Source organism: Panthera onca, chromosome B2 (assembly GCF_046562875.1).
Source record: "Panthera onca isolate mPanOnc1 chromosome B2, mPanOnc1 haplotype 2, whole genome shotgun sequence".
NCBI classification, from domain to species: Eukaryota; Metazoa; Chordata; class Mammalia; order Carnivora; family Felidae; genus Panthera; species Panthera onca.
In genome coordinates this window covers 141,202,017-141,224,655 of record NC_138343.1, presented here as the reverse complement: position 1 = coordinate 141,224,655, position 22,639 = coordinate 141,202,017, and the positions used below count along the sequence as shown (strand labels likewise).

Here is a 22,639-nt window from a genome sequence, read left to right as displayed (position 1 = left end):
GAGCTCTTTAAGGAAGGAAAGCCAGTTCCGTGGGAGACCCTCACTTTTTTTCCTTCTAAATATAATTTACTATCAAGTTAGCTAACGTACAGCATATACAGTGTGCTCTTGGTTTCAGGAGTCAATTCCTGTGATTCATCGCTTCCATACAACCCCCAGTCCTCATCCCAACAGGTGCCCTCAATGCCCATCACCCATTTCCCCCTCCCCCCGCCCCCATCAACCCTCAGTTTGTTCTTTGTATTTAAGAGTCTCTTATGGTTTGCCTCCCTCCCTGTTTATACTTATTTTTTCCCCTTCCCTCCCCCTTGGTCTTTGGTTAAGTTTCTCAAATTCCACATATGAGTGGAAACATATGATACCTTTCTCTGACTTATTTCACTTAGCATAATACTCTCCAGTTCCATCCACATTGTTGCAAATGGTAGGCTTTCATTCTTTCTCATTGCCAAGTAGTATTCCATCGCAAGGAGACCCTCACTTTTCTTTCAGCCTTCATCTCAGTCCAGGGAGCTCAGAAACACTCAGAGCCTGGAGCATGGGCTGGAAGGCCGGTCACAGTCACCTCCTGTACTCATCTTCCCAAGCACCACCACACAGTTTTTGCCATAGCGGTGTTTTCCCACGGGGCCGCTCCTGCAGGGGGTTTCAGCTAGGTGTGGAGGGGCTTTCTGGTGGGAGGTGCTGAGGAGCATGCGGGGCAGGGGGCGGGGCTGCGGGCAGGCTGGTCCACACAGGTCTGCTCAAGCTCTCCAGTTCCGTCCTTTTGGTCCAGCACACGGGCTCCGTCTTGACAGGGCAGAGGTGGGGAGGAGCAACTTCCTGACTAATCACATTCATCTTCTGGAAACTGACCTAGGGCTTTGGATATATTGTGCTTTGCAAAGAACGTTTTGTGTTTTGTGACGTGTTCCATTTGGTATTCTTACAGCCAGCTGAGCTCCGCACTGCCTCCATTTCCCGGGGCTCAGTGCAGCCTGTGAGCAGGCCCGCTAGCGACCCCAGAGCTGAGCCCAGAGCTGCAGAGAGCAGGTGCTTTTCTGGGTACTGGAATCTTGTTCTCAATCTTCCCTCCTGGAGCCCTCACTATTCCTCCTACCTTCTGTCTACACAATGCCCTCAGCTCTAAGGAAAGATAAAATTGCAAATCAGATTTGCTTGTCTCTGTTGACCTGCAGGAAGCCTTTTTTATTGAAAACTAATTGGCAAATTCTATTTGAGGGATCAGCGCAAGACAACTCTTACAGGCTCACAGAGAATTCTGTTTGAGGGCAGAGCTGGAGATTTTCAAGGTCAGGGGCGCAAGCATGAGGGGAGAGGTGCCCCCCTCCTTCTCCCTCCTCTCTCCAGGTCACTGTTCATTTCTTCCTCCTTGATCACAACCCTCCAGCCACGCTCACGGCAGGGCCCACAGGGGGCACTAGAACCTCTGGGGATAACGTGGTCTGTCCCTCCTTAGAGCTTGTGTTCACCCGGAGGGCTAGGTGGGGCTGGACGTGGCTTCCAAGGCTTTACACTATCATCATTGCTGACTCCCAACAAGACCGCAGGTACCAGGGGTGGGTTTACTCTGAAACCATGAGGCTCAGGATCAGGGCCCCTGCCCTCCTGGTTCCTGGCATATTGGTTTTTCTCTCTTAAAGAGAAAGCGCCCTCCAAACCTGGGTTCACTCCTGTATACACCTATTGGCATTTTCCTGTGGCCCGGCCGACAACTTGTTAAAACAGTAACAAATCTGTCTGTGCTCAGCCTCCCAGCCGGGCTGTTGAAAATGCTGTCGTTTACCAGGGGTGAAGCCTAAGGACTTAAATACATGGAAATAAATTTAGCCTAAACCATTTAATTAAAAGAAATCTAAATATAAGTCATTCAGGGGCGCCTGGGTGGCTCAGTCGGTTAAGCAGCCAACTTCGGCTCAGGTCATGATCTTGTGGTCTGTGAGTTCGAGCCCCGCGTCGGGCTCTGTGCTGACAGCTCGGAGCCTGGAGCCTGCTTCAGATTCTGTGTCTCCCTCTCTCTGACCCTCCCTCGTTCATGCTCTGTCTCTCTCTGTCTCAAAAATAAATAAACGTTAAAAAAATTTTTTTTTAATAAAAAAAAAATAAATATAAGTCATTCAGAAATTTTTTCAAAATGACTACTTTGAACTCTGACTTGTGTTATCAGACTTCAAGCACCTCTTGTATAGACTTCTTCAAATATTTTAAAAGAGGACTGTCTTTCTGAGTATAGTTATGGAGTTTCCTTTGTCATAGGAAAACACAGTTACATATTAACAATTAACCTACTCTTTGCCCCCCCCCCCCACCTCCCGCATGGCTCCCCACCAGTTTAACCTATGGCAGTGATATCAGTAATCAGTTACTGGGACCATGAAACTAAGTGTCTAAATCCTGCTGCACCCAGAACTTTGAAGATAATTTGCCACATTCAAACCCATTTTCCTTTGGACAACCAATCCCATTTGGGGGTACCCAGGGACCAGACTTTGCTCTACCGGATTCTGCCCAGATAAAGTTTCCTATTGGCTCTGCAGGACTATGGATTTTATCAGATTCCAACCAGGGACAGTGCAATGACTATAATTCTCATACCATTAACGTGGCATGTTTGGAACGTCTCCTTCTTAGAAAAGACTCAACGATTAGGAGACATCCAATTTTTTCTTCTTTAAAGCTCGGCCCCAGGAGGATGGGTTGATAAACCTTCATGGTTGCAGTCCCATTTGAGAACTTGGCCAGTATTTTCAGGGTTACTATGGAGATGATCCATGAAAATGTTCTTACACCTCCTCCTTTTTACCTTTGCTTCTGATTTTTATTTGCCCACTTCTTGTTGATTTTTCCACTTAGTTTTCTTTGTCTCTGGCCTTCCCAATGCTCTTCTCTGCTTTCCCCTCCATCTCTTCCTTTCATGGGTTTCCCTCCCACTTCTTTTTTTCTCCTCCCTTCACCTTGACTTCTCCCTCTTCTCCCTTTCTTCTTTCCACCCCCCCCCCCCCACCTCTATTTTCTCTTCGCTTTATTCATGCTTTCACTACCCACCACCTCCTTGGCTTTTCATTTGCTGACTCCTCTCTTCCACCAGTAGGGGGAGACGTCACCGCCTGCTTTTTCCTCTGACAACTTGGTAGCAGGGCTTACACTCCAGTGCGAACACCAAGACGCCCTTCAGTGTATCATTTTCTCTAACCAGTTATATAATCTTAAGAAAAACCAATAAACACCTGGATATTGGGCAGTGACAACCCATCTACTACAAACCGAAAATTGAGAAACTCACACGATCATTCCAAAACAACCTTATAAAGGTTCCTATTTATCAAATATCAGGTTGAATCATATGAAATTGCCATTTAAAAGTCAAAAATCATCCAAATGCTGAATTCCAACGGAATAGAAGCCTGATCGCTTGTAAGAGGGTCTATGCGAAGACCCTTCTGCTGGCAGCATAAAACGACTCCTGGCAGGAATGCGAGAGCGTGTGCTGTGGTTGCAGTAAGTCACTTGACGGCTGGCTGATTTACTGCCCACATGAAGCTCTGCCATTTAACTTACAAAGAAGTTTATGGTTTCAGATGTTCAGATGTTGCACATTTTATCACTTAATGTTACAATCTGAAAACACCATAGAGATCATTTACTTTTTGTTTTTGCAGATTTTCAAGTAAAATTGCTCATGTTGGAATACCTTTTATTTCACTCTATCTGGCTCCTTGTTTGAAATATACCTAGCACACAGATTAAATGCTGTTAAAAGCAAATCTGGGAGTTTTCGAGATGGTCTTGTATACAAATCAAGAGCGAATGAAATTATTTATTTCTTCTGCTCCAATTCTGTCAAAAGTATTAGCACTGGGCATCATTTATTTCTGTTTGGCTGTGAAGGCGTGTTCTCGGGTCTTATGAGTGCTCGTTTACAGTTATAGAATCACTATAAACTTCTAAAATCTACCTAAAATGTAGGTTAGGAGGAGAGCTTTCTTTTTATTGTCATTTAACATTACTATTTAAGTGTGTGTAAGTTATTTTTCCTACTATATTAGATTTTTCAGATGATGCATGGAGAGTTCTGCAATATTTATTTACAAACTTATTTTCATAAATCAGGTAACTGCTAGAGTCAGCCTTTTTTGATACTGGATTAAAGTGCATTCAAAAATTAGGTTAAGTAAATATAACAAATGATTTTCTAACAAACAAAATTTCTAACAACCATGAACTGTGTTCTTAGCTTTGTGGGTAGCATGTACTGCAAAGGATCTTTTAGTTACAAGTGCCAGATATGAGCATAAACTCTGACCCCAATGCTATACAGAACTTCAGTCATTTGACAATCAATTGAAATATACGTACTAAAAACTGACCATAACTGGATATCCTATGTATACATGGAAAGAACTTCAATATAGGTATTAATAAAAGTCAATGAGGAAAACAGGAACAATGAAAATGTGATCTTCGGCTGGCACTGGGGTTATCTGCAAGTAATTCCAGTATGGCTCCTCAGAACGTCACCAGCACTCAGACAACAGAGGCTATACTGAGGTTACACACACCCTTTTAATGCTTTAGATGGCCCTTTGTTACTTTTCTAACATTTCCTTCCTCAGGAATTTGTAGTAGAGGGATCACTTAGGCACTAAACAACCATCCCCATCCCCAAATGGGGGGGGGGTGCTAACTCCCCCATCCTAAGTATATTTGGGATGGGGGCCTCTGAGTGTTGGACATTTCCCTCTTGGACTGGGCAGGATTTGCATCTGGCCCTGGTTCTGACCTATGGGGCCACGTAGAACACATCTCATCTTCCCCCCATTGGAGTGTTCACATCCAGCCTCTCCTGGAGATGTTCTGATACATTTGGAGACACTGTCAGTAGTGGGTAGGAGCCTTGAGACCAGAAAGAGTTCTCTCGGCTGTATGCCAAGCGGGTGTCTCATAACAGAGGCAGCATGGAGACATAGAGAGTGCGTGGGGCTTGAAGTCAGTTCACTTTTAGATTCATTTATGGGCAACTCACATGTGTACTTGGGAATTATTATAAAGTGACAGAAACCCAACCTACAATCACTTCTAACGTGGTAAAATTTGCATGAAAGCTAAATTTAATTAACAATTAATGAAGGTGACACAGTCACGGGCCTTGTAGACATTAATTTATTAATTTTGATTTTGTAGTTTTCATGTTTTGGAGATTGTCGTTTTTTTCAGGACTTAAAACTTTTCACAGTCCCTGGAAAAAGCACACAGGCACTTTGCTGACAGAGTCCAATAGGCAGAATAGCCATGACTTCTGGTCTCCTGGCCCATGGATTAATTTGATCCTATCAAGGCTATCACTGCACCAAAGAGAACTGTCTCTCTAGTCCCTAGTTCCATATTCATGAAGGAGATGTGACAAAACCAGAGTGAGGAAAGAATGAGGTGTGGGAATGAAGACAGGAACAAAGTAGTATTTGTGCAGAAATTCCCCTGAGAAGGCCCTTTGAGGGGAACTTTCACACACACTCAACATTTAATGAGCACCTCCTGTGTGCCAGGCTGTGTCATCCCCTGGGGCTGGGAGGGTGGGACAGAAAGGGGTCTCAGTTCCAATCACCATCCAGGAAGGCGGTCACCACTCACCCCTTCTTACTTCATGGTTTAGGAACTGGAGGCTCTTGGGATTAAGGGACTTGCCCATGATGCTGCAGCCCCCAGTGTCAGGACCGGCAAATGCAAGCCCAGGGGCCATGATGCCAACTGAGCTCTCTCCTTACCTTTCCCCGCTGCGTTGAGTACTTAAATCGGTCCATTTGCAAAGCTTTCTCTTTGTCTTACGGCTTTATTCTCTCATCCTCACTAGTATCCAACTAGACCAAGAGACTTGATTTGACTTGGTGAGGGCAGAGCTCACAGGGGTCAGGGGAGAGAAATTTAGGAAAAGATAATAAATGTTGATTTTCACTTGATCTTAGCCAAAAGACTGAGAAGCGATAAATGTTGATTTAAAATAATAATCTTCCAGCATGAGAGATGAAATTGGGTTAATATCTCAGATGACAAACATGAACAACTCACAGTTTTTTAAAAAATGCCAGATCGACTGATACTTCTAGGATAACTAACAAAACTGACTCACATCTCTACTATTTCAAAGTGAATTTGTACAAACCATGTCATTCTTTCCTAAGTACAGGGAAGCAAACCTTCTTTAGGCTTTCCCAGCTACCTGCAGGGCACCACCCCACCACCCCCAGCTATCTATGGGCACACACATGCCACAATCAGCTTCCCCCTGACCTGCCCCTCTTCCTGTGTTTCCTTTTGGCGACTTATATGATCACCTTATCACTAAGCTGAAAGGCGGGGACCATCCCTGGCTTCTTGACTCCAGACCTCCAATGTGACCATCTCCAAATCCCAGACTTGCTGCCTCTTTTCCGAACCACTTCTGCTATCCTGCTATCCGCTAGGCATTCTGTGAGGGTCTCCTTCTGTTTTCCCTGTCTCCAAACTAACACGCCTCCCTCTGTGCCCCAAAGAGCTTCCCGGGCTCCATTAACCCCACGTGAAAATCTAATGGTATTGCTCACTGAACTGAGTCTCTGCAGTGGCTCCCTGCCCCGTTATAGAACAAAATCCATGCTGGTTTTAAGGCACCCAAGGCTCTTCACGTGCTTCCCCTCCTGCCTGCTTTGCAACCCACACCCTGTAACTCAGTCCTCTTGTTCCCGCAAAAGCACACGAGTCCAGCCCATGTATGCCTGGGCCTCTGTGCTCTGCATGGAGCATCTCTCCCACCTCTGGGTGGTTATTCATTGTAATCAATATTTTAATATTTGGCTCAGACGTCATCTCCTCCAGGAAGCTTTGCCTGAAACCCGAGCACTTGTTTTTGGAGTTCTATGACTCCCCAATCTCTCGTTTGCTGGCACATTGTTGAAATCCTCCATGCACCTGAATATGAATATTTTCTGAACAGATCATGTCTTAGTTGAGTCAAATTGACGTGAGGTTTTTCAAGAAAAAATTTTCTTGGTGTTAAAGCAAAATATGGCTCAAAAATCATTCCTTTTAACCCAAGCTTGTAGAGAGTTCAGGAGAATCTGAAGACTATGGGGATGTTTTTCAATGCTAGCTTATGATTAAATCACCTCCAGGGGATTCTGACTTCATTGGGCTCAAGATATCAGTATTGTGATTCTAAAGTGCATCCACGGCTGAGGCCCACTGGATTGTGGTAAACTCAGCTGCCAGACGTAAGGGCCAGATCTGAAGACATTCAGCTGACACCAATTTGAGGGCTTTTGAAGTTGAATGAGTGGAAAGCAGCCAGGTCTTGAACCATTGGCTGTGTGACTTTGAGCAAGCCAGTCATAATTCTAAAGCCTCCATTTCATGCTTTGTAAAACGGGAGTATTTTGCAGGTTGTTGTTGGCATTAAATGAGATGATCCTTGCAATAACAGTTTCAATATTGTCCACACTCTGCCAATTGCAAAAAGTGATAAACACAGTATAATTCTCTACCAAATAAATTTGGTTCCATTTTTAGAACTGCCTGAAATTTACCTTGTGATTCTGATGAATTCAACTTTAAGGGATTTAAAGCCAGTTTTCACATTTGTCTGATTGATTGGGGACTGGAACACCAGAACTTTTTTTTTTTTTTTTAATTGATCGTGAGCTCTAATTATATCCAATAAATGAAATAGATAAAAAGGAAGACGATGGATTGCTTGTGGACAAATTGCTCTTAGTGATTATGCATGTTTCCAAAAGAGCAAAAGGTGAGTTCCTGGGTGTCCACTGCTGTATCAGACACTAGAAAACCTGAAGGGTTTCAGGTTCCTTCTTGGCAGGCACTGCTGGTTCTGATGTGTCGGCTCAGTGTGCAGTGAGGGTTGGGGTGTCTGTTACAGGCAGACTAAGCAAGTCAAAGGAAAGGAAGAAATGTTACTGTTTGCCTCAGAGAATTAGCTTATTGTCAATCTTGAAATATTTTAGCTCCAGATTTTGACAATTCTTGGAAACTGCTTGATACGTATATTTCTCTTGGTCCTGGCGTTACTCAAAGTAGGAGAAAGCAAAGCAAAGCAAACGGCACGGGGCCTGCAGCCCCCGCTGAAGTCACTTTGCTAGAGTCTCCCAGCTCTCTCCTCTGGGGGAGTAACGTGCATTTCACAGCGCTTGAGAAACACAAAACACCCATTTCCCCCTTCAGGGCTCACCCCACATGTTCCTTCACTCTCACCATGGTCCTGGGCTACTTCTTCCTTCTCCCTTCACTTCTGCAAATTACTCTCATTTTCTATCTGCTTTTACTTTTTCAGGCTTAATTTTTCCTCCTTTCACCTATTTCCATAATAAAACAATAATGATGTATGACCAAAGAGACAATGGCAACAAATTAGGCAACCTCATGAAATAAACTCCCAGAAAGACACATACTATTGAAACTGACTCAAGAATAGAAAATCTGAACGGACCTGTAATAGGTAGTGAGTGAATTAGTAATCAAAAAACTAGCCACAAAGAAAAGCTTGGGACCACATGGCTTTACCAGTGAGTTCTACCAGATCTTTTAAAAAGAATCCCAGTTCTTCAGCAACTCTTCCAAAAAGAAGAAATACTTTTCAACTCAGTCTATGAAGCTATTATTAACCCTGACACGAACAACAAACAAAAATATCGAAAGAAAAGGAAACTGCAGACCAAAATCTTTTATGAACATGGATGTAAACATCCTCAACAAAACACTAGCAAACCAAATCCAGAAACATATAAAAGAGATTATACACCAGGGCTAAGTGGGGTTTATCCTAGAAATTTGAGAAACAGGAGACAAATGAGAAGGGGAGGTTTGGTATGAAGTCCAGACTGCAACACATCCCCCATTCCCGTGCCAAGTGCGGGGTCTCCAGTCTGCATCAGGGTGGGTGGGAGGCGTAGGAGGAACCAAGGGTCACAGCATTTACCCTCTTCCAGGGGGAGCTGGCTCCCTCTCCTGTGTATGGGGACTGAGAAGTTGTTCTCTGCTCTTCTGACCTATCTGTCAAGCTGCAAAAATCAGAGACTCACAGAGAGCTTTGAGCTGGTTGGGGCTTCAGGGACAAATTAGTCCCAGCTCCCATTTTGCAGCTGGGGAAAACTGAGGGCCACAGAGGCAGGGGAACTTGCCAGTAGTCAGGGAGATAACTGGTGAGAGCCAGGACTGAAGCTCTCACTCCCTGCTTCCCATCCAAGCTCTTTCCTTCACCTGAATCATGTCCATTGCTGCCCAGTAGCTCAGAGTGGATGAAACTGACCTGGCTGATCTTGTCACCATGGATATCAGGGAGATGATGTAATAATAATAATAATAATAATAATAATAATAATAATGATAATACAGTAATACTTAAATATAATTCTTACTTTGTGCTAGGCAAGGTTTTAAGTGCTTTACATGCATTAGCTCACTTAATCCCCACAGAAATCCTACAAGGTAAGGATATCGATATGTTCCCATTTTATGGATGAAAACACTGAGGCAGAGAGAAGTTAGGCAACTTGTCAAGGTCACTCATCTAGAAAGTGTCAGAAGTCTGGCTCTTTGCACAGTTAATCCCCATCTGCTCTTCATTTAAAAAAAATTTTTTTTAACATTTATTTATTTTTGAGAGAGACAGAGATGGAATGCAAGTGGGTTAGGCAGAGAGAGAGGGAGACACAGAATCTGAAGCAGGTTCCAGGCTCTGAGCTGTCAGCACAGAGCCCGGCGTGGGGCTCGAACTCACGAGCTGTGAGATCATGACCTGAGCCGAAGTCGGTCCCTCAACCGACTGAGCCATCCAGGCGCCCCCTCATCTGCTCTTCAAAGCCTGGTGCTTGACTGTGAAGTGCCTCCCATGTGAAAGAGACGTCTCTGCACACTTTTTACCACTGCTGGAACACCTTGGCCCAGGGACCAGTCTCCAAGACTGTGCAATATACCAAACCTGGAGTGGACATGCCAGGATTTTTAGATTTTGTCTCTGACAGGGACAGGGTGGGCCATGGGACTCAGTGATGTACAGCTTCTCTACTGTGGAGAATAGCTCTCCATGGGAGGCAGGGGGAGACGCTGGTCCAGAAAGTGTAAGCAAAATGTCATGAATCTGAACTTAGGGGCACAGATCTGAACACATTAGGCACAGCTGGAGTGTTACTGTACTGGAAGGCGCCCGGGGGACGATCTGTGCCTTGGTCATTCCTTTCTATCCCGTGACACTTTCAGTGTGCTGTCCCACTAGCTCTTCAGGAAAGATCTGTGTATGGCTGGTCAAAGAAACAAATGAAATTCTGCCCCTCTGTGTGTGCTGGTGGCCGGGTGGTGCTGGGGGACATGGTGTCTTCTACCTCCACGTGGGTGAGCAAGGTAGAGGTGGCATGAAGTCGGGGTGCAGTCAGCCTTGGCAGGTCCCTGAGGGTCACAGGTCCTCAGTCAGTCCCCACCCCCCCCAGACTCAGGATGCCACGGCTCCTGTGGTGGGGACTGAGCAGGACTTGCTGTGGGTCAGAGCTCTTCCCGAGTCCCTGATCTGACTGGCACTTAGGGCATGTGGACGTCATATGCAGCTGCCCACACTTGTGGCTCATCTCCAGATAGAGGGGAGAACATAAGGGCAAGGAGCCCTAGGTTTTTAATATCCTCATGCTTCCTAAGAGTTTAAGCCAGAGGCTTTGGATTGAATGATAAGGGCTTAGCAACGGCAGCTGCTTCACCGTTACGAGCGTCTTCTTCATCTTGGAAGTGTCCTCTATAAACAATCCATATGGCATCAAGCCCAGTGCCTCAGGGTCACTGGTTACTTGGGAGGTGGCCTTCCCATAGGAATAGGCAGTGGCACCATAACCATTCCTGCCGGGCCAGTTCCCTCGGGGGTATGCCCTTAACTGGGGTTATGGTGTGGTCTACTTAGAACAGACTCCAGAGGGCACAAGAGCAGTTTGAGGAATCTGATTAACCATACGGAATGAAAAGACCTCCCTGTGTCCCTTGTGAAACCTGCCCTCTCTGGCTCTCATAGAGGCACATAGTAGGTAGTCAATAAATGTGTGCAATTAATAAATTATGCCCTCATCTCATCTTAACATAAAGTGGCTTAATAGTGTCAACAGCTTGAAGGTAGCCTTGCTTACTTTTTAAATCTAGTGAAAGTACACTGCACGGTGGGATCAGTACCATGGAAGTCACAGGGTAAAACTAACGTAAGTTCGTTGGTTTTGACAAGGACCACTGCCGTCAGTGGTGTCCCCTAGTGCAGGTTCCTACTACTTCCTTTCCGTATGTGTTTGTGTCCTGTCCCCGGACACTGCCTCCTTGAGGGCAGATGGACTGCACCCCACAGACCTTGCATCCCTACCACAGTTGAGTCCTCAAAACAGTAGGGACTCAGGAAGGGTTACTGAACTAATGAGAGGTCATATACACAATGTGAAAACATGCGCACACACCACAGAAGTGATCAGTGGATGCCGTGGTCAGAATTCGTTCCAGGACATTTGTTGTGCACCTGTAAGTGGCTGAGAAAGACTACTGAGCACGGACACAGCGGTCTTTAGTGCCTGTTCACTTGAAGGAGGAAGTGTTGGAAGTGAACGTGGGCATTAGAGTCATCAGACTGGTTTGTATCCACAAATTAGTGGCTGTGTACCCTTGGGCAGAGATGATCTGCTTCTCCTAGCTTAAAAAGAAAAGCAAGAGACAGGCATGCCCAGTTGCCATTGTTGGTTTGGATTAAACAAGATTCTGATCATCAAGTGTTTGAACACAGTCGGTGCTAAATAAATATAATCTCCTGTTTGCCTCTCTCCTTTCTCTCTCATTTTCGTCCTCTGAAAAATAAGGGGGTGACCCTTAAAGGTCACTTATGTGGGTGAGCGGGGACAGAACAAGATGTCCTGTGACCACTTTCAGAGTAGAGTGGCAAGGACTGTGACACGCATGTACTTTCCTTTAAAGGAGGTGCTCTATTAGCGAAGCAAAGCACCACAGCACAAATTAGACACCACCACTACCAACAAGTTAGTCCGAGCAAGCTTCTGCTGGGGGCTGGAGCCTAGTTCCAGGGTCATAAACACAGCTACAGGGTTGCTGGCATTAAGCGTGTTCCCTTAGCCCTGAATGCTTACAGAGACAGTCTTGAGACTGTGGGCTTCCACCTTGCCCTTCTTTATAAGCAGAAACAAAGTGCCCAGGAGGCTGTCATTTTCCCAGTCCACTCCAGAAGGCGGGTCTTTGTTTGTTATGGAAACTCTCTTGTGGGTGATTCCCTTCTACAAAGAACAAACAGCTCCTGGGTGGCCACAGACTGGGTCCCTTTCAGAAACACGGAACTTCTTTAGGGAAATCTGTTCCAGATAAAGTGAAGCCATTGTCTTCCAGACGCCTAAGGAGTTTTAAGGGATGGATGGTCGGAGCCGGGCCTGGCTGAGCTTTCGGGTACCCACAGAGGGACTCTTGCCCCTGTCCCAAGTCTCCAACCTGCAGCCTGGAAACCAAGCATGCTGTTCCATACCTCACAGGACCCCTATGAGACCTCTTGGAGAGGCACTAACTCACTTTTGGCTGTGAATCAAGAACACCTTGTCTGATTTAGTGTATTGAGATATGCATGACTGAGCTAAGGTCACGGCTGAAAGTGGGGAGAAGTGGCCACCCACTGTACGCTTAAAGAGGGGGTGGGGAGGTGAGCACAGATTGAGGCAAAGGGACAAAAAGGGACCAGCCAGCCAGCCAGCCAGGCCAGTTTGGAGCACTTGTATCTCACCCCTTACCCCCGCCCCCCACCCCAATCCTGGTTCTGTGTAAGGGGGCTTTCCATCACACGGTGCCACAAGCTGTTTCTGGAAGACCTTTTGCATGCGGACTTCCCCTTACACAACCCAGAGCAAACCAACCACTCAGGGGCCATAATCCTTTGTTGGGTATTGCCTTAATTTAACGCTTCTGTTCCCTCGTCTGAGCCTTTCAGTAAATGGGTGTTCCGGGAAGGTTTCTAGGTGTGCTTGGTCTGTTACTGGGTTAGTGAACATAGAAGCAGAAGAGAAGCCTCTGCAGGGAGCTCTGGGCCCGGCTGCAGGCGGCCCCTACCATGTCGCTCTGTGACTGCGTGGCTCCGTAGGCGGCAATGCCATTGGAGGGTGCGGCTGGCTGCGGTGTGTCAGGCTGGATGTATCCTCTTCTGTCAATCAGGCTACAAGAGAAAAAGCAATACGGAGGAAGAGAGTGAATAAAAAGCCAAAGACTCCATCAATACTATTTTAATTTCCATGCGGGGCTCCCTCTTTCTGTGTGGGGCGCCACTGCACGCACCTGGGAATACACCCTGACTCACCTTCAGGTACAGTCAGTACCAAAGTCTGTCACCTCTGCCTTTGACAAATGTCTGTAGCGTCTGTTCCCTGCCACCAGCTACAGACTCCCACCCCCTCCCACCCTGTCCCCCCAACCCCGGCCATCATGGCCACTGGGGCCCCGTCTAACTGTCCCCCATCCTGACAATGTCTCTACGCCCGCTGGCGCTGCTCGAGGGAGGGGGGCGCGCTCCTTCACCTGCGAGCACTCCAGGCCTCGGAGGACTTGTCCCCACTTTCCGCCTGGTCTCAACCCACGCCCTCTCACTGCCAGCGCAGCGCGCCTAGCTCTTCGGGACACCGTGCGCCTGCGCCTGCGCCTGCGCCTGCGTCTGCGCCAGCGCATGCGCGCGAACAGACGGCCCCGCCACGCCTCTCTGGGCTTTGCCACCTGTGCCTTTCGTTCGGGCTCTGGTTTCTCTTGCCCCAAGTCACTCTCCCTTCCACCCCACTGTCCGTTCTTCAAGGCCAGGTTCAAAAGCCCCCAGCCTTTGCTTTTGCCCCTTCTCCAGATTCTCTGGGACCTGCGTGTGACTCCTCTAGGGGCACATACCACTTGTCGCCTGGTTGGCGTCGTGATTTTACACACTCCCCTCTGCCTGGCAGCTGACCTCGAGTCTAAGGGCAGAACTACAAAGGGCAAGAAGAGGTGCAGCTAATAAGTGGGCGCTCCTGGTGCGGCCCCCACCATCTGGGGCTCGGGCCACACTCGTCGGAAATGCTGCTGGTGCATCCAATGTGCTCACGGACATTCCCCACTCCTGAGGGCGGAGGGCTGGTCCGTGAGGTCGCCCTGCTACTTGTCAGGCCCCCAGAAGATAGGAGTTATGGCAACCTCTACCTTCAGGTGTTCGGACGACACAATAACAAGGCATCAAAAAAATACTTGTGATAAGATCTTGGAATGGGACTCTGTCTGCTTCAGTTTCTGTTGGATCCCCAGAGGTTTAGAAAAACCAATAGGCAACAAGAAGCTCCATCTTTCAAAAAGAGGTGCTGGAGCCCCGTGCAGCTCAGACCAAGTTTGTGACCCCCTGCCAGGCACAGAAGGTCAAAGGGGTAAAAAGCAAAGAAGGGTGCCGCGGACAGGCAGACACCTGTACCCTCCTGAGGACACACACAAGGGAGGCGGGGCGAGGCTGAGGCCAGACGCAGATCCCCTGGGAGAGAACCAGCGTGGAGTCGGGCGGAACGGTCTTTCCAAAAGATCCCCTGAAACCCCAACCTGGGTAGGGATGAAGGGGTGGAAAGTGTTGCTTTTCTATGAACTCCGGAGTTTCCGTTCACTGAAACAATATGATTCTCAAGGAAATGAAAGTGCCCTGAGTCCCTTTTTTTTTTTAAGTGACAGGAGAAACTAAGGGACTTACAGGGGATTTCATTCAGGAGCAAAAAAAAAAAAAAAAAAAAAAAAAAAGAAGAACTAGGTCATCAAAAGAGTCTGAAAGGGCAGCAGGGAGGACAAAACAAACCTGTTCTCAGCCTTCATCCTGTGTGTTAGGCCTGTTTAATGGACCAGCCACATGCCCAAGACTGTGACAGTCTGCCCCAAGTCTCATTTTAGTCCTCACAATGGCCCAGGAGCCCCTCCTAATCTGGATGTGCTCCCCTGGCCTTACCTCTTGCTTTGCCCTCTGTAGTTCGCTCACTCCTACACACGAGTTCCTTTAGTTCCTTCTCCTACAGGCTCCCCTCACCTCAGGGCCTTTGCACATGCTGCTCCCCTTTCTGTTTTCCCTTAGTTCCCTTCCAATTCCTACTCATCTGTTAGAATAGATGACAACTTAGCCCCCCTCCTCTGGGAAGCCCTCCTGGGTTTCCTATGGAAACTGCACCCCACCCTCTGTCACAGCCCCTTTTTGACTATGTAGACTTGCCATTCTATTAAACCTGTCAACCACAGGTTGACCCTTAGCCCTGGCCTGCAGGGCCTGACCCTGACCACACCTTGGGAGTGGTCTTTCTCTCTTTCCAACTTTCCATTCCTTCTGCTAGACTTGTATGAGGACCCCTACCCCCAAATGTGGCCATTCCTACCCTGCTGCCATGCACACCTCTGGGACCCATGCAGGGAACTGAATGTGGGTCTTTGCCCTCATGGCTCACAGCTCTCAGTGGGAAACATGTACACACTCTTGTTTTGCTTTCTTTCTCTTCCTTCCTTCCTTCCTTCCTTCCTTCCTTCCTTCCTTCCTTCCTTTCTTAGAGAGACAGAGAGGGAGACAGAACATGAGTGAGGGAAAGGGGCAGAGGAAGTGAGAGAGAGAATCCCAAGCAGGCTCCAGGCTCAGCGTGGAGCCTGATGCAGGGCTCGATCCCACAACTGTGAGATCATGACCTGAGCTGAAATCAAGAGTCAGACGTTTAACTGACTGAGCCAGCCAGGAGCCCCACAAAAACACTCTTATGAGCACATCATTATGCCATTTAAGAACATTTTAGAGGAAACTCAGGCACACGATGCTGGGCATGTCACTGGTTCTTAGTCCCTGATGGACAGGCTTGGCTGGGATGTCCAGGGAAGGCTCTGGCCCTCTAATGGGCACAGGGGTGAGTGAGGTAGGGCAGAGAGAGAAGGGGCAAAGAATGTGACAGGAGGGAGGAACAAAGCCAGGCACTATCCCCCCATTGTATCTGCCCAGGCTGGGGGAGCCTGTTGGTGCAGTGGGAGAGGCCAGCAGCCCATCTTCCCTGTGCAAACCTGTGAGCAGTTCATGATGTTCTGAGGGGAGGTTGTCCTTGAGAAATGCCCCATCCAGAGGGACTTGGGTTTTGGAAAGAATACAGCGCCAACTCAGCCACAGTAGGAAATTTTATCCAGTTATGGAAGAAAGAAGTTTGGTGTGACAAGATTTGTTCTCTAAACAAAACAAAGCAGCACCAAATGGGGAACAAGAAAAGAGATTTGTTCAAAATGTGAGACTTTTAAATTCTTTTCATGGATTCAGATGTGTATTTTAGATTTAGGGAAGGAGGCCTATTCAGTTCCCCTGGCCTCTTATGCTCCTCCAAGGGCCCTAGCCCTGGCTGCTGGCCTACCCCACTCTCCACAAATAAATACACGCCAGTAGGAAACAAAGCTAAATTGTGAAAAACCAAGAATTTCCTGAGGGATTTTCTGGCCTAAAGAGCTCCAAGAGAGATGCCTGGGTGGGTCTGGAGTTGTCTTGGAGAGAGGCTAGCACCCTCCCAGGCATGCCTGACTTCCCAGCCCAAGGTGGCCCCCAATCCAGAGTCCTTGGCTGCCCCTTTGTGCAGCCCCTCCTCAGAGGAAGCCTCTGAGGGGCAGGCCAGGGGCTTCTGGGGGGCCCCCAGTTCAGCAGGAGTATGGCACACTAGGCTCACAACTTTCTTGTTTCTAGAAAACAACCAATTTCTTAAAAAAAATTTTTTTAACATTCATTTATTTTTGAAACAGAGAGAGACAGAGTGTGAATGGGGAAGGGGCAGAGAGAGGGAGACGCAGCATCTGAAGCAAGCTCCGGGCTCTGAGCTGTCAGCACAGAGCCTGACATGGGGGCTCGAACTCACAAACTGTGAGATCATGACCTGAGTCGAAGTCTGATGTCCAACCGACTGAGCCACCCAGGTGCCCCAGAAAACAACCAATTTCTAATTGCTCAGTAGTACCAGTAACATAACCCAGTACCAATACGTGGCATGGGACTATATGCTTGGATTTTGTTTCTGGGGAGGGCAACACCCTTACTTTCCTAATGATATTTCACTGAGGCTGATAATAAAAATTAAGTTTGCATTCCATTAGCACATGTCGGCAATGACTGGCCATGGAGGTCCAAGTGCACAGTGGGGCTGCCTCGGAGACAGTCCCCATGGCTTTTTGTGGAATCTCTCCATTTATACATTTAGAAGCCACAAGGGAGGAAGTAATAAAGGTTTGGAAGCTCATTCTAGAGACTCGGAGTACTTGCTTAAGAAATATGGTGGATGATGGGTTACTTTGTTCGAAATGCTCTGCATGACGTAGCTCCCCAATAAGCAGGACTCGACAGCATTTTGTACTCACGTAATCCTGCCTGGGGCGGGGTTGGGGGGGCGCTCGCAAGTGCCATTCCACACACACCCCGGTTCTGACACCAGATGCCTGGGTTTGGGTCCCGATGAGGCAGAGTTTACTAGCTGTGTGAACTTGGCACCTTACTTCACCTCTCTGTGCCAGTTTCCTCGTCCACAAAACAGGGGCATAATACTGCCTTGACTCACCGGCACAGAGGGAGGTGTTAAAAGCTGACACAGGGGTGCCTGGGTGGCCCAGTCGGTTAAGCATCTGACTCTGGATTTCCGCTCAGGTCATGATCTCGTGAGTTCGAGCCCCGCATTGGGCTCTGTGCTAACAGTGCAGAGCCTGCTTGGGATTCTCTCCCCGTCTCTCTGCCCCTCTCCGACTTGTGCACACACACTTCCTTTCTCTCTGTGTCTCTCTGTCTCTCAAAAAAAAAAAAATAAACTTAAAAAATTATTTAAAAAAAACGTAAAACAGTGAATAAAGGCTGATACATATAAAGCACCTAGAGCAGACCTAACACTATTCAGTGTCAGCCACTGCCATCGTCAGTGTGGTCATGTTGCCATTGCCATAATACGCGCTGCTTCAGCCCACTCCGCTCTGTCCTGTTGAGCTATTTTAGCATGTACATCCTGTATGACTCAGCTCTTAGCACCTCCTTCTACAGGTTTTCTACCTGCTTCCCACGTTGTGTCCCGGTCCCCCTACTAAGCTGACCACAGCTCTCTGCTCGTCACAGATGCTCAAGATGACTCAGTAATTAATTGGAGTCACGTGCCTCAGTTTTCCTATTTGGATCCTTAGGAGATTTTCCCCAACCTTGACACAAATTCAGTGAAAGAACCAAAAAGAGGGCAGGAACAACACAAGAGACAGCCGTATCTCCACTTCACTAAGGCCGTGTCTCCCTGACACAGAGCAGACCACTGAGCAGCGGTCATATAGGGGGTGTGACCAAAGGTGACAGTGGGTTTTGTGGCCAGGTCTCCAGCTCGCGAGGCCTGTGCCGGAGGCCTGTGCTGTTGGCTTTCCTGAGCTCTGTTAGAGAACGTGATCCTTTCTGACTCTTACCTTGGAGAGATGGGCCCACACAGGGCAACACAGCAATTTGTAAAGATATTTCCATAGCTGTAGGGATTGTAATTTTCTTTACCTCTTTTATTTGACCAAGATCCTTTAATCTGAAAGAAAAGGACAGCGAATGATACAACATCCTTCATATTGATGCCACAGTTTAGGCGAATGGGGTCACGAGAAACTCATCAAGAACGTAAACCATCTTTACTCATTTCTTCACAGGGAGAAAACCGAGAGACTTTTCTCAAGGAAAACTGGCATTTACCTCAAACTTGGACATATCCCCAGACAGCAGGTCAGACTAGGGAGAAAGTAACATTCTTTGGGGACAATAATCTCTTGTTCCTACAACACGGTACCCAAAGGTCAGCTCACATAAGCCAGCGGAGATTTGTTTCATACAGTTGGCGTGCTAACCAGTAATTAAACAAATGGTAGCCGAAAGAGTTAACACGGCTCCCGTAACTACCCATTTATAGTCTGAATTCAGCCTCACAATGTTACCAAAATAAGCCCACCGATTCTAATATCCATAGTTGCCAAATACAAATAACTCAATTACAATTCTCTTAACTCATGTATCTCCTCGGTACCGATTTTCCCAAGCCTTTAAGGCAACCTGACTGATTCTGAGACATTTAATTCCTGTACTAACAGACATTTCTGTCAGAGTCTAAATATTTGGAGCAAAGAGGACCAGGCTTATGAAGAACATTTCCAACATTATGTTTTCTGTTTTTATACCTCCTCTCCATCTGCATTCAGTAAAGGCAGATAATCCTGGACAAAAAATTAAATTCTGGGTGGGGGCGGTCCCCTCCAAAAGTGTTAAATGTGAAAGGCAGATTCATCCACCCTGAGATATCAGCTGGATGTGGTCTCTCCTCCAGAGGAGGTATGACAGGTTGCTCACAAAACTACTGAAGAGGAAGGAATAGACAATAAGCCCCTCCCTCAGAGTTTGGAGATGGGGGTCTCTCAGCTGACCTTAGTATCTAACTGATGTGGTCAGAAAGTAAGACAGGTTAGAGATTCCCCACTGGAAATCATGGAGACCCTAGGAAAATGCTTCCCCTGCACATTGTTTGCTCCCAGAGGCTCATACCTGGAATGGAATATGTGCAAGGCCTTGGCCCCTGAGCTCCTCTCTCCTGTCCCCCCCCCCCCCCCCCGGACGCAGACGCACACACCCACCCCCCAGACCGCTGGGAACTCACATCTTCATTTGTCGTCTGGTTGGAGCTGATCAGGTATGTGTGGAAACCCGAGAGGCCGACGATAGACCAGACAGAGAAGAAGCACACCACGGCCTCCAGCACAGTGGCCTGGGGTCAAGGAGAAGAACGGGGTGGGGGTGGGGGTGGAAGCGGGGTAAGTTCTCAGGGTGCCTGCGGAACCAGGATGATGTAAGATTCAGATGGGAAACCCACAGACGCTCACTGAGGCCTCTGAATCTATCTAGCTTTGTCCCTAACCAGAGGGGGACCCTTCAGGTCCAGCACTGTGCCCCTCTCTCCTTCTGATTCACCCCAATCGTGCTCAGTCAACGACCAGTGGGCTCCCCGAACATTACCTGTTTACTGTTTCACGGTGGACAGTTCCTCTGACCATCCTCCCCACCTGCCCTTGGCCTTTTCCTGTGGCTCACTGTGCAGCCAATGACTGTGACAGCAAAGCCGGAAGCACGCTGGCTGGCGTTGGCAGCGGCCCAGGCCTGCTAGGAAAGGTCGCGACATTGAACATGAACATCACTGCAGTCTCAGACTCTAATCTCAGCTTCTGAACGCTGGGCACTATCACATCAACAGGTTTGTCCTCCAACTTGATGTTGAGGCCGAATGAACCGTCACACAACAGTAGTTGACAATTGTGAGCAGGGCCGGCCACCGGCAGCTGTAGCCTGGGCAGGGCTCACCTTCACGGCTTTCTCTCTGCCTGGATGATCCTTTCACCCACTGGTGGCTGCCTGCCCCCACCTATGGGTGGGCTTCTGGACCAGCAGGGGCATTTCTCAGAGTGGCGTCAGGGTGAGGGGTATTTTTACTTAGAGGACTCTTTGCCAACACCTTAGCCCACCCCAACACCCAAGGCTATTTTCAGCTCTTTGATGGGCAACTAGGAAACGTGGATGCTTAATCAGTCATTGAGTGATGGCACATCCCGAGCTCCACAAAATGTGCTACAACCAGAGGATAAAAAGTGTGGTATTCTTCAACAGATGAGATAAATCAACCCAGAGTGTGGCAATTTCCAAGGACTAGAGAATTTTTCTGTTCCACAAATGTTTATAAAATTCCATTTACAAGATATAGATGTTTCTCTGGGGAAAAAATATTCCTCACAGGTCTGGGAGTTTAAATATACACCATCCATCCCCCATCAAGAAGTTACAGGCTGGAGAAAGTAAACACCCAGGCTTTCCTGATGCTCTCAAGGGTAGAAGCCATAGATCACGCTGCAATACATCACCATTGATTTTTTTTTTTTCAGGACTGGATATAATTCATCTTTAGACCAGAGCAATGAATACAGTATTCAGTGCAGCGCCATAATCTGCCATGCCATTATTAACAAATGCCACTGTCCGGGCATGTGGGGCGAAATACAAAACGGGAGAAATGAATGGGCTCTTGCCTGTTGACCGACTGACTTTCAACATCAGGACAGACCACTGGCCCTGCTCTTGGAGAAGCAGAAGAATGCTCTGCTCTTCTGAGGCTTAAGCTTCTAGAAACCGCAAGCCTTCAGAAAAGCACTACCCTGAACTTAAATGGACATCTGAGGAGGAGAAGAATGTACCTCTGCCAGCTAGCTAAGACGAAAACAGCCCAGCACACCCAGAGTCAGACAGATGCCAACACACGCTGCCCACCATGGGCCCTGCCCATTCCTCGTGGAGGCAGGAGTCGAAAAAAAAAAAAAAAAAGTCGAAAAAAAGGAGTCGGAGGCAGGAGTCGGAAAAAAGGGAGGAGTAGCTACATCTCGAGAAGAGGAGAACCAGGTGGTTATTATGGAAAAGCAGGTAAGTTCCGACATGTAGGGAGGATCTGTGGAGTAAGAGAGAGATGCAGAGAAGCAGATCCCAAGCTAGGTCTGCCTTGGAACCCCAGAGTTATCAGGTGGGCCAATGGTTAAGAGGGGAGGCCTCAGGTACATGTGGGGACACACGAATGGTCTCATTCTCAACGGCCTTCTCACAGGTGAGGCTCACAGGTGCCCCTCTTCTGATCATCCCCCCGCCCCGGGGGCAGACTGGGGAGGCAAACCACGTGGGTGGAGTGGAGTCCCGGGGGAAATGATGGAGGTAAGCAGCGGGAAGACTGAGTCAAGGAGAAGTGGGTTGCGGAAAGTCGGGTGACACTGGCAGTGAACCTCCACAGGCTGGAAGGAAAAGACAAGAAATAGATCAAAGAGGAAGGGACACGTGAAACGGAAGCAAGAAATGATCAGGGTAGGAAAGAGAATAAAGAATGAAAGCAAAAGATTTATTTGCTGAATAACGCACGAAGAGCCAGACCTCCATCTCAGAAATGCTTCTGTGTCACCAAAAGTTTACAGTCCAGGTAGAATGATGATGATGTCAAAATACACACAAATTCATATGCGTGAACCATATAAGACCTGGCATGTCCACGTGAGGGAGGATCACAGCATTTAAAGCGGCACAGCCCATTTTCTGGTGGCTCTTCCCTTTGCAATGCCACTTAAAATTTTTACTCCCCAAAGGAGGCGTTGTTACCAGAGGACATGGGATTTTAAAGGCTTATAGGTCCAAAAATAAACTAGCAGATCTCTATATTAATATCTCATGCGCTTTAGAGACATTTTATAATTAGCAGATTGTTAGCTCACAGCTGTGTCAAAATGACACGAATTCAAGGCAAAATGCAAGACGCAGCCCTCTTTCCCTTGCCCCTCACAGTGGAGCCCCCCACAGCATGTCTTAAGGAACCGTCATCATCATTCATAACAATGGCTGGTGTCTCTGGCTAGGCATCAGGTAGTACTCCAAAGGCTGCCTATGGATTAACTCACTTAATCCTCAGTGACCCAGGGTGAAGTGTGATTCCCACTTACCCAACAGGGAAACTGAGGCAGAAAGCAGGTAAGTACTTTGCTTGAGAAACAGCAGAGCTGGAAATGGAGCCCTGAACGTGTGGCTGTGCCAGGA

The 22,639-nt window shown here is 47.7% G+C and overlaps 1 protein-coding gene across 3 annotated transcripts in view; it reads right to left on the bottom strand.

Moving 5' to 3' along the window:
• ZDHHC14 (zDHHC palmitoyltransferase 14) overlaps positions 1-22,639 on the bottom strand; it is a 291,747-nt gene that overhangs the window by 3,522 nt on the left and 265,586 nt on the right. For all 3 annotated transcript variants that reach the window (XM_060616995.3, XM_060616992.3, XM_060616993.3), the window contains exons 6-8: positions 19,686-19,788; positions 18,463-18,572; positions 13,102-13,204 (exon numbers count right to left, since the gene is read on the bottom strand). In XM_060616995.3, the coding sequence (XP_060472978.1) occupies positions 13,102-13,204; positions 18,463-18,572; positions 19,686-19,788 (316 nt within the window). The remainder of the gene's footprint in view (positions 1-13,101; positions 13,205-18,462; positions 18,573-19,685; positions 19,789-22,639) is intronic.